The sequence below is a fragment of the Pseudorca crassidens genome, chromosome 4 (genome assembly GCF_039906515.1).
Source record: "Pseudorca crassidens isolate mPseCra1 chromosome 4, mPseCra1.hap1, whole genome shotgun sequence".
Taxonomy (NCBI): Eukaryota; Metazoa; Chordata; class Mammalia; order Artiodactyla; family Delphinidae; genus Pseudorca; species Pseudorca crassidens.
The window spans coordinates 44684869-44697268 of NC_090299.1; the positions used below are offsets into that span (position 1 = coordinate 44684869).

At 45.3% G+C, this 12400-nt stretch overlaps 1 protein-coding gene across 1 annotated transcript in view; it reads right to left on the minus strand.

Annotated features, from left to right (window-relative positions):
* FAM184B (family with sequence similarity 184 member B) overlaps positions 1–12400 on the minus strand; it is a 115424-nt gene that overhangs the window by 16070 nt on the left and 86954 nt on the right. Inside the window, exons 9-11 of the mRNA XM_067735596.1 lie at positions 9159–9288; positions 8167–8358; positions 978–1131 (exon numbers count right to left, since the gene is read on the minus strand). Of these exons, the coding sequence (XP_067591697.1) occupies positions 978–1131; positions 8167–8358; positions 9159–9288 (476 nt within the window). The remainder of the gene's footprint in view (positions 1–977; positions 1132–8166; positions 8359–9158; positions 9289–12400) is intronic.

Genomic DNA, 12400 nt, shown 5'->3' on the forward strand with positions numbered 1-12400 from the left:
CGTCCGGAGCTCCGCAATGGGAGAGGCCACAGCAGTGAGAGGCCCGCGTACCGCAAAAAAAAAAAAAAAAAAAAAAAAAAAAAAAGGTCAATATGGTCTTGAATGCTAGGCATGAAATAAGGAGGGCATTGGTCTTGCTCTTAAGAGTGAAAAAGAAGATGAGAGTAAAAGAGAAAATGAGGGAGAGAGATGATCTACAAAAATGGAGAGAGGCCCTTGGAGTCAGCCGTGCAAAGTTGGAATATTCAACAATAATGACAGTGAACATCTACATAGCATTTACCATGTACCAGGCTCTATTCTTCCCATGTATAGACTCACATAATTCTAATAACAGCCCAATGAGGTGGATACTATTATTATTCCCATTTTACAGATGAGCAACTGCATCACAGAGCAGTTAAGTAACTCGCCTGAGGTCACACAGCTAGTGAGCACTGGAGTCAGACTTCAAGCTCAGACAATTTAGCTCTGGAGCTCTTTACTGCCTCTGGAAACTTCTAGAATGCTTTGTGTGACAGGTTTTTGCTGTAGAAACTGAAGAGGAGGTGAGTTTCATGCTGGGGATAATGCGGGGACAGGGAACAGCAAGGAGCCTGGGGGCCTAAGTCCCCAAATTTGCAGAAATCTTCAGAAATGAGCGTTTGAGGTTATCTCAGGAAACTCTCACGAAGGCTCAGAGATCTGGCTTATGTTCATCAATGACGATGATATTATCTGCACTCACTGGGCTCATGCTATATGCTAAGCATTTTATATTTAATATCTCATCAAATCCATACAATGCTTCTATGATGGAAGGACAAGTGTAACTCCACTTTATAGAAAAGGAAAATGAGGCTGAGGGCAACCTGTCCCACATCTCACATCTTGTTGGTGTCAGAGCCGGGAGAGTCACCCCGGCCCCTACCCCTGGGCCCCCTGCTGCCCCTGGTTTCCGCGTGTGAACCCTGCTGGGTGCACAGCCGGCCGCGTACCTAGCAACAGCGCCTGCTGAGCCTGCATCCTCTCCAGCTCTCCCTGGAGCTCTTGCTGGGCCTTCTCCTCCAAGGCCTGTAGCTCTAGCCGGTGCGCCTGGTGCTGGATCTGGAGGCTGCGGCTGGATTCCTTCTTCAAGCGCTCCTCTGTGGCCTGTGGGCAAAAGTGGGAGGAAGGAGGCAAGGAAGTGGGCACAGAGGGGAGACCTGTCCCTTTTGCCTAGCTCCTCCTCTGTGCTGGGGCCCCCGCCCTGAGCACTCACCACTCCCTGATGGAGAGCTTATCAGGCTACAGCGAATGCTCCCCTGCCCATCTGGAATGACAGTGATGGTCTGGCCATAGCAGCCATTTTGTGCTGTGTGAACCTAACCCCTGTTCACAGCTGACTGGACCAGAGTGGACACCTGATCCAAGCTGGGTCAATCGTTGGGAATTTGGTGTTAGGAGGAAGAGAGCAGGAAAGAGACAGACAGACACTGGCTATAGGAAAAGCAAGAAAACACGTTCTCCCCTATAGGGCCCTTAGAAGGGACACAGCCCTGCCAACACCTTGATTTTAGGATTTCTGACTTCCGGCTTCTAGAACTGTCAGATAATAAATTTGTGCTGTGTTCGGCCACCAAGTTTGTGGTAATTTTGCTACAGCAGCAGTAAGAAACTAATAGTTTCTTAGAGTTCCAGTATCACACACCACTTTTCAGGTGAGGAAACTGAGGCTGGGAGGGATGAATTCGCTTTCCCAAGGTCACACAGAAAAGATGCAGGATTAGGAGGAAAGAAGCTCAGAAAGGTGAAGCGCCATGACTGAAGACAGGTAGTGGCGGGGGCAGGAGTGTGACCCATGGGCGGCGGCGTCCAGGGCCCAAGCCCTACCCGCTCCCTCATGCAGCCCCTGGGAACAATGAGAAATAGGACTGCAGCAAATGCATGAGGCTCCCATTAGGGGTGAGCAGGCAAGGCAGCTACCTGAAGACCGCAGCGTCTTTGCTTTGCTGCTCCCCAGCAAATGGGGAAAAACGGTCTTACTCCTCTCGTGGGAAACTCAGTCATCCCCTGGTGAGTTTAATAAGACAGAAAAGTCTTGCACTTTTCAAACTCTCCGATACTCTCCTCCTCTTGCACTTGCTGCAAGCCTCAGAGAACTCCAACTGGTGACCTTTTTATCCCTCGGGGAATGTGAATGGAGAGATTGAAGCAAAGGTTTGTAAAAGATGGAGCCAAACTCTCTCACTCTGACCCGGCGTCTTCAGGTCAGCCCTGCCTGCCTTCCGGCTCAGAAGCCCTTGGCAGTGAAGACCATGCAGGGTTTAGCCGCCAGATTTTATATCAAGTCAGACACTCATCCCTGGCAAATTGCTCTAGCCTCTTGTTTGCCTTGCTCTTGTTGTGGCTGGTTTGGGGCCTCCTAAGCAGCCTGACTTCACCCCCAACTCTCCATGTTCCATCCTATATAAAGTCTCCTTCCCCTGTGCTCCCAAAATACCATGTGCGGCCATCTCATGGCTCCAATTTACTGAATTACAGCAACCTGTTTGAGTGGCTGCCTTTCCCCTTAGAGGTGAGCTCTTTATGGGCAGACTGTGTTAATCATCTTCGTATTTCCCGAGTTCAGCACGATGGTAGCTCAAGGTAAATGCTCAATAAATGAGCATGAGTAAGAAGAGTGGATCTTCTTAAAATTGAGCTCTTCTATGGACTGAATGTTTGTGTCCCCCCACCCCCAAAATTCATATGTTGAAACCTATTCCCCAATGTGATGGAATTAGGAGGTGGGGCCTCTGGGAGGTGCTTAGGTCGTGATGGTGGAGCCCTCGTGAATGGGATTAGTGCCCTTATACAAGAGACCTCAGAGAGAGCTCCCTTCCTCTTCTGCCATGTAAGGTTATAGTGAGAAGATGGCCATCTATGAGCCAGGAAGCAGGCTCTCAACACACCCCATATCTGTCCGAGTCTGAGACTTGGACTTCCAGCCTCCAGAACTGTGGGAAGTAAATTTCTGTTGTTTATAAGCCACTCAGCCTGTGTTATTCTGTTAGAGCAGCCTGAACAGACTAAGACAAGCTCTTATTCAGTCATGTACTGTTCTAAGCACTTTACGTGGATTATCTCTTTTGACGCTCTCAGTGGTCCTATGTGGTACATACTATTAGCCATCATTTTATGAATGAGGAACCTGAGGCACAAGGAAGCCTAAGCTCTCTTTCCTCTTAAGTGGCAGACCCAGGATTTGAACCCAGGCATCCCACTCTTAATCACTATCCTGTGTTAGGAATGACCAGATGTCTGCCATCTCCAACGAGAACTGCAACCTGTCTCTTTTGTCTCATTCTGGAACCATCCCATGCAGACTGGAGCCAGCAATAAAGACCCCGTGAATCTGGTTCCAGGGTGACCAGGGACTGGGGCTTAGAACCACAGGGTCCCCCCAATGGGCAGAGCACCCTCCCCCTCTCTCACCACCAGATCCTCCTTCCTCCAATCAGTCGGAGGCCCTGGGACACCTCCCTTGCAGGTGGGCCAGCCCTCTGTGCTTCCTCTGCCTCCTGCAGGGGATTGAGGCCTAAAGCCTGGAGGGGTAAAGCTCAGGCCAACCCAAAGGCTGGCGTGACCCAGCAGCAAATAACCTGGGAATCTCGGCAGCCTGAGCCCTTATAGATTGCAAGCCAACCTGGAAAAAGATTTAAGAGAATGAAGGAAGAAAAGGAACTCACAAATTTTATAAATTTATTTATTTATTTATTTATGGCTGCATTGGGTCTCCATTGCTGCGCGTGGGCTTTCTCTAGTTGTGGCGAGTGGGGGCTACTCTTCATTGCAGTGGCTTCTCTTGTTGCAGAGCACGGGCACTAGGCACGCGGGCTTCAGTAGTTGTGGCTCACGGGCTCAGTAGTTGTGGCTCACGGGCTCTAGAGCACAGGCTCAGTAGTTGTGGCGCATGGACCAGGGCTTGAACCGTGTCCCCTGCATTGGCAGGCGGATTCTTAACCCCTGTGCTACCAGGGAAGTCCCAGAACTCACAAATTTTGAACACCTACTAAGTGCCAAGCAGTCCACATTGCATGATCTCATTTCTTTTTTCTTTTCTTTTTTTTAAAAAGCCTATTTTATATTTTTATTGGGGCAATACATGCACATAGTATAAAGAGTCAAATAATATTTTCAAAAAAGGAAAACCAGCACCTCTTAGCCCTCTTTCTTCCTCCTTCTGCATCCTGCCCACTGGAGGCAGCCACTGGCAACTCTTTTAGTTCTTTCTTCTGATATTTACCGCCATTAACAAGATAGTACCTTCCTTCTGCTTTTTTTTTTTTTTTTGCGGTATGCAGGCCTCTCACTGTTGTGGCCTCTCCCGTTGCGGAGCACAGGCTCCGGATGCGCAGGCTCAGCGGCCATGGCTTATGGGCCCAGCTGCTCCGCGGCATGTGGGATCCTCCCGGACCGGAGCACGAACCCGCGTCCCCTGCATCGGCAGGCGGACTCTCAACCACTGCGCCACCAGGGAAGCCCCGCTGTGTCTTGATTATTTTAGAAATTATGAATTGTCTTCCCATTATGGTGGATGAGGATTTTGGTCTCATACATTCTTCCCCTTCCATTCCTTATATAGAGTTATCTTGGTTTTTTTAAATACAGTGAAATATATTCAGTATTTATCCTTCTTGTGAGTACCATTTACTGCTGAGCTAAATGAACTATAATTATTAAAATCTACCTTATACATAGTTTTGTTTTTCCTTGCATTAATAACTACTGCATTTTTAATTTGCTTAGTTTTTTTTGGATATTTGGCTAAGTCTTCCTACAACCTCTAAAAGCTTTGTAAAATACTTTCACTACAATCTTTCACGTGGCCAAATCGGTCAGAGAAACCACCAGGTCTATTTTTCCTCGGAGGCATCTCTTCAAGAGCCCTCAGTCATCATGCTCCAGTCTACACTGAGTTGTTCCCTCAGCCAGTGGCATAGCTGGGCTCCTAAAACCTTCCTTCTCCTGTGTTGGATTCTCTGTAGCCTAGATCCCTTTTCTTTCCTCTTTCTTGATTTGCTCCCTTGTTTTGGTGGGATATTCTTCAAGGAACTTTCTAAGGAAAAGTGTATGGAAGATGTATGGGTCCAACAGGAGATAGAAACCACACAGTAATTTAAACAAGGGAAACTGAATCTAAAGAACTATTAAGCTCTGATAGGAGAGTAACTGTAGAGATGCAAAGAGAACTCTGAAGGGTATCCTGAGGCTGAGGGAGAGCATTCAAGAAAGGGAAAGCTTGGAAGGAGGAGCCCTTCCCCAGCCTGGGATCCAGATCTTGTTGGAGAAGGTGTGGTGGCAGCTCACTGATGGAGATCACCAGGTTGCCCAGGCCAGAGTCAAGCAGGAGTAACCCTCCACAGTGCTGGTGAGCCACAGATGGGCAGGTGCCCAGAGGGAACAGGGGCACCAATGCAGGCGTGAGGGCCAGAGGGAACAGTGTTTGCCTTGGGAGCGTTGCAAGAAACAAACTTCTGGGGTGCAGGCAACAGCAGCCAACAGGCAGGAGCCCAGAAAGAGTCAGGGTGTGCAGGTGTGAGGATGGAGTCTGTGGTGTCCACATCGGGAGGCCACAGGAGTCACTGGGCCTGGACCAGGGCTACGAGATCACTGTGAAGTCACTGGGGGAGTATCACCCGATGTCCTCACACACCCAGAACTCTGTTCAACTATGCAACAGAAGCCAGAAACAGGACAAAAATGCAACTGCCGGAACCAGGAAGAGAAGCCTCCTTCTTCCTGCAAGGTGCCTCCAGCGCCTTCTACTGACAAAGCTTAACACTGTGCTCTCTGTAAAGGAGGAGAAATGCTTAAAGAATCCAGATCATTATCGTAAGCAGGCATCAAGAGCTGAGAGGCATAAACTGATAACAGAAGGTAAATGTCCTAATATTTCATTTGTCTGATATATTTTTATTCAATTTTCACTCTTGCTAATGGTTTTAATTGAATTTCTCAAAATTGCTTCATGATCTTCTTGCTTCCCTGTTGCTGTTGAGATGTCTGATGACATGTGGATTCAAGTACTTTGAGGCTGGTACCAGTTTTCCTCGTTGGGAGCTTTTAGAATTTCTTCTGTTTCCTTGGTGTTCTGAAGTTTCAAGACAAGCCTGGGTCGGGGTTTTTTCATTTCCTTGTAGGAATTTCATTCTGTTATTTCTTTGAAAATCTCCTCCCCTCCATGATCTCTTTCTGGAACTCCTATTTGCTAGATATCAGCCTCCTGGATTGTGTTTCTACACTTCTGGTTCCTTCTCTCCCATCATCCATTTCTTTGTCTTTCTACTTTGCTGTCTGGAAGGTTTCTTCATTTTCTATATTTCAACTCATTTACTGATTTTTAAGTTTTCTGCTATCCTGTTTTATATTTTAAAAGAACTCTTTCTTGCTCTAATTGCCCCCTCCTTTGCAAATAACATGTCCTTGTTTCATGGATGCAAATCTAATCTCTTAATTCTGAGGATATCAATCCTCATTGAATTTTTTTTTCTGTTCCCCGCATTAGCCATTTCCTCTGAGTTCATTCTTTTCCTCTTGATAATCTTGGATTCCCACTCTCCCATTAGAGACTTCCTCGAAAGTTTAGTAATCTTCTGCTGTCTCTTCATATTTAAGAGTGGGCACTGAAGGATAATCAGAAACTCCATCTGTACCTGGGGTGGTGCAGCAGGGGGGCATCTGTTGGATGGTGAGTTCCTCTGGGGATCTCGGTTCTAGCTGCTTGTTTTCTGGAGCTGAGCAGAGAAAGCATTGCTGGGGGTGTGACAGAGGTGACTGTAGTCCACCGAATGGTTCAGTACACAGATTTTCACCTAAACTTAGTCACACATGCAAGCCTCATCCCAGCCTCTGTGACTGGCACTTCCTAATTCAGAGTCTCTCTGGCTTAGTTTACCCAGGGATCGCTGCCCCCCACCCCAATCTCTTGTCCTTAAATAAGACAGAGGTAATTGGCTGACTGTGCTGGGTAAGCTGGGAATCTGGGCTTCTAGGTGAGTCATACCCTCCACCTCACTCTTGCCTTCTGTTTCAACTGGTGCCTCCAATTCCTGGCTTCTCTGAGTTCCACTGTCAGCTTGATTCTCGTCCTTCTCTGTCTTCAGGCACTTTGGTTTGGTTTGAGTCTCTCTGCTCTGCACGGTCATATACTATGTCTCCATTTGTTTCCTGTCCTCATATATTGTGGTTCAAGGGTACAGATGTCTCCCAGCTTCATCTGAACAGAATATGCTTCTGCTGTGTGTCTTCATTGGTTTTTTAGAGCATTTCCAATAGGAAAGAATTCAGAAGTCTTTATTTTGCCACCTTAAAACCACAACTCCCACGTTTTTTCATTTAATCATCTTGACATCTCAAAGAAGTGGGTCTCAATATCCCCAATTTATAGAAGGGGAAATTAAACTTGAGGCTTTAATTCAGTGAGACCCTTGAGTACCTAGCTACTATGAGCTAGGAGAGGATTCAGTAATGGACAGGTGGAGATGGTTCCTGGATTCAAGGGGCTTCCAGTTTGGTGAATTTGATCATACAAAGAGGGAATTAGCGTGTGAAGCCAGCCCGCTGTGTGAAGCCCGTGGTGACAGTGTGCTATCTGTAACAGTAAGAGTAGGAGCCCATCTCCTGAGACAGCAGGGAGGGAAGGCCTTCTGAGAAAGCAGAAGGTAGAGGTGACAGGTGAAAGATGCCTGATCCTCCCTGCTGATTACACATCGCCGAGGTCATCATTGTTTTCCAAGCCCTTCGGAAGGTCTATTTCTGCTGAGCTGGTCTTTCTCAACTCTGGGCTGCCCTCCTCTTTTCAGCTGCCAGGCTAAGCCTGACTCCTTAGCACACATCATGCATAACATTGCCCAAGTCATGAAAGAAAGTTTTTCTTACAATATCAAGATCATGGGCAGATGGGGAAAAGCAGTACCGGAAGCTCAAGGGACCTGAGTCTGAATCCTTGTCTTGCCACTTACTAGCTGTGTGACCCTGAGCAAGTTACTGAACCTCTCTGAGCCTCTTTCCTCATCCAGAAAGAGAATATGATAATAATGAGCTCGTAAGATGATTGTGGGGACTGGAGATAATGTACATAAGGCACCTCATAAATTGCCGAGCAGATGCTTGCACAGCAAGTGCTAGGTAGTAGTTAGTGGACGTCATCGTCAGCACCCTTACCTTGACTTCCTGGTTTTTGGCCTTCTCGAGCATGCGGAGCGCTCGCTGGTGGGCGGCCTCGAGCTGAGCTTTCGCCACCTGATTCTGCTGGACGCTCTCCTGGAGCTCGCGGTCGGAGAGCTGCTTGAGTGCCCGCAGGTCCTCCCTGTAGCTGCTGGTGCACTGCTCCAGAGCCTGCTGCATCTGCGAGACCTGCCCGCCAGAGCATCTGACCTCAGGCTGTGCCCCTCACCCCGCCTGGGATTTTCTTTAAATATAAAAGCTTTCTGAACGTCTCCGCAGCCCAGCTGAGCCTCCTCTATCCAAGGGAACTCTGAGGGGGGTAGAAGCTGCAAGCGTAAAGAATCCGGGGACAGCCAGCTCTCCTGGGGGCTCCTCAGCTAGAGCCATGGATGCCAGGGAACAGGGAAGAAGGGCTGGAACGTATGCCACCCAAGAGAAATCAAGAGACCAGAAAACCCTCCAAAGGTCTACACAGCAGCCTCCCTTGCGTGGCCCCCCGTGCCCAAACCTCACTTTCTTACAGAAGCTTTCCCTGACAACCCTATTTGGCATTATACGCACCCTCTCATCACCAGACAGCCTCCAAATCTCCTTCATCCTGTTTTTTCTTTTTCCTGAAGCCCTTAACATGTTCTAATATACTATGTGCTTTGCTTATTTCCTAGGTCTAGTATTTTTTGTCTGTATCCACCTCCTCTGCTAAAATACAAGCTCTGTAATGCAGGACTTTTGTCTGGTTTGTTCACTGACGATATCCAAGCACCTAGAAGAGTTCCTGGCTCCTAGCAGGCGCTCATGAGCCATAGCAGGTGTTGAATGAATAAATAAACAGAACCAAGAATCCCACCTCGCCCTGGACCTGGAATACCCTCCCCAGCTTGAACAAGAATCAGACCCTGCATGCATTTCCAAAGTTGTCTGCAAGACTAAGGAAGAGGTAGGGTCTCACTCAGGATGAGGGTGCATCCCCACCACGGCTGTCCTTCTACCTGGGCTTGCAATTTGGCCTTCTGGCTCTGCCACTCCTCCTGCAGACGCTGGATTTCCGGTGCCTTCTCCTTCGGCAAAGAGCCCAGCAGAGGCTGCAGGTCACCTCCCTCCTTGAGGGGCACTTTGATCCTTTGAAGATATGGAGGCCAAAATCACAAAAGATCTCAGGCTGGAAATGACATGGTCACCCTGATAACATCTCAGCCACTCGGGCTGGGGGGAGGGAGCTCCGATGGCGGCTAGTTGAATGAGAGACATCTCACTTGGACTTTAAAAAGCCACTTGACTACAAATTCTCAGTGCTATTGCACTTGGGATACTGTCAAGATTCAGCTGGAATCACCCGGCATCTGTTTTAGTGGGTGCTTAATAAATGATGATTAATTGTCAGAATGACTGAGAGCTTAGAGTTACTTATATGGGGTCCCTGGGGGCTTCAAAAGAAGAGGTCTCTGGTGGTCTAATTTCACAACTTTTCCTGCATATGGAAAAAAATAACAAAACAATGATGCTTTACTTGAATACAGTACTTTACACTTTTCAAAGCACACTCAAAACTTTTACTGACTGTTCCCAGCTATAGATAGGAGGATTATAAATAGGCCTTTTTGTGTGTGTAGCAAGAACAAGAAAACGCTGGTTTAAAGCTCCAGTAGTTTCTGTATTCTAGAAGAGATGCTGACAAATATTTTTGGAGGAGACTTTCCTGTACTCAGTTCTGGGCTTTTAAACCAGCTGAGAAATTCAAATGTGATTGGTTGAGATTGTAAAGTTAAGTATTTATCCTGTTTAACAGTGCAAAAGGATGCCACATGGTGGGCATCTCTGCCAAGATTGCTGGGACTCAATGACGTTTTGCTTCCTCTGGCAAAGACATCAGGCCAGAGGACCAGAGGTTAGGGAGTTAGGGCCCTGGACTGCGAAGAAAGGCCATGATAAGGACTCTGGCTTGGCAGAGGTGAAAAGGCCCAGCAACATGGACAGAGGGGACCCTTGAAAGGAAGGGCAGGATGCTAAGGGCGGCATAGCGAAGTGGTTAAGAGCATGGACACTAGAGCCAGATTGCCCAGGTTCAAATTCCAGCTCTACTACACTGGTTATGTGACCTTGGCTGAGCTCTTCAAATTGTCTGGGTTTCCTCTTCCATAACATGGGGTTAATAATAGTACCTTTCACACAGATTGTTATAAAGCTTAATAGAGTAAATATCTTAAAAAATGCTTAACATTATGTCTGGCACATAGTTAATAATCACATAAAAAATTAATCAAACATTTAATAAATTGAGAAGTTTTCTTTCTCTGCATCCTAATTCTCTTAGGTTATCCTCAAACTTTTGGAAGCTATGCTAAACATAACCATATTTAAGGAACAATAAAGGGGCGATGCCTTGGTCTGAGCCCTGGTTAGGAGAAGCCAGAGGTGATAGACAGTGAAGCAGTCTAGAGCAAGAATGATAAGTGACACTACCAGGCTGGATGTGTGGAACAGGTAAACTTTCCCTGGGGAGGGGACCAGACTTTCTCCCAGGGCTCAGTTATTTTAAAAAACGTTTTATTGAGGTAAAGTTTACATTATTGAAATTATATGTACAGTTCAATGAGTTTTGACAAATACACACAACCATAAAAGCAACACCCCAATCAAAATATAGAACATTTTCATTACCCAAAAACTTCCCTGCACCCTCTTCCAGTCAATCCACCATCCACAGGCAGCCAACGCTTTGATTTCCATCACCATAGATTAGTTTTGCCTGATCTTAAGCATCATACAAACAGAATCACCTGGTACTACATAATGTCTCTGGAATTCAACCACATTGTTGCAAATGTCAGTAGTTCATACTTTTGGCTGCTGAGTAGTATTTCATTACATGAATACACCATGATTTGTGTATCCATTTTCCTACTGATAAACAACATTTCAGCTGTTTTCACTTCTGGATTATTATGAATAAAGCTGTTAGAAACATCCTTGTACAAATATTTTTGTGGATATATGTTCCCATTTCTTTTGCTTAAATACCTAGAATTGGAATTGCTCGTAGGTATATGCTTAATTTTTTAGGAAACTATCAAATGGTTTTCCAAAGTGGTTGTACCATTTCACACTCCCAGGAGCAATGCATGAGAGTTCCAATCACTACATCATTGCCAACATTTTGTGCTGTCAGTCTTTTAATTTTAGCCATCCTGGTAGGTGGGAAATGGTATTTCGTTTTGGTTTTAAGTTGCACTTCACTAATGACTAATGATGTTGAGTACATATTCATGTGCTTATGGGCCATTCATATATCTTTTTTATGGAAGTGTCTATTCAAACATTTTGTCCATTTAAAAAATATGCTTGTCTTTTTATTGTTGATTTATAGGTCTGTGGCTTGTCTATTCATTTTCTCACTGGCATTTTTTTAATGAGCATACATTTTAATTTTGATGAAGACCAATTTATCAATTGTTTTTGATGATTAGTATTTTCATGTCCTAAGAAATCATTTCCTACCCCAAATTTTCAAAGATATTTTCCTACGTATTATAGTTTTAACTTTATGTTTAGATCTAAGGAACATCTCAAATTAATTTTTATGCATGGGGTGAGGTAGAGGTTGAAGTTTATTTCTTCTCATATGTTTATCCAGTTCCAACACCATTCGTTGAAAAACTTTTCCTCTCCCTATTAAATTGCCTCAGCACCTTTAAGAAAAATTAATCTAACATCTTTGTGTAGGTCTATTTCCAGAACCCTCATTGTTTTTCATTGATCTATTTGTCTATCTATATACTGCTACCATATAGTCTTTATTACTCTTCATAATGTCTTCATAATGTCTTAAAATCAGGAAAGCCTGAGTCCTCCAGCTATGTTCTTCAAGATTCTTCTTTTATCTAGGTCCTTTGCTTTTCCATATCAATATTCAGAACAGCTTATTTATTCCTACAAATAGGGCTATTGGGATTTTATATGGGATTGAACTGAGTCTATAGCTCAATTCAGAGTAAATTAAGATCTTAACAACATTGAATATTTCAATCATGATCATTCTGTCTATAAATAAATATACTTTTATTCTTCCTTTCTAATTTGTAGCTTTTTCTTGCTTTATAGGACTGGCTAGGACCTTCATGACAATGTTAAGTAGTGAAAGCAGAATTTTTGCCTTGTTTCAAATTTTAGGAGGAACGTGTTCAACATTTCACCATTATGCATGTTTACATAGTTTATCATAGATGATCTTTTT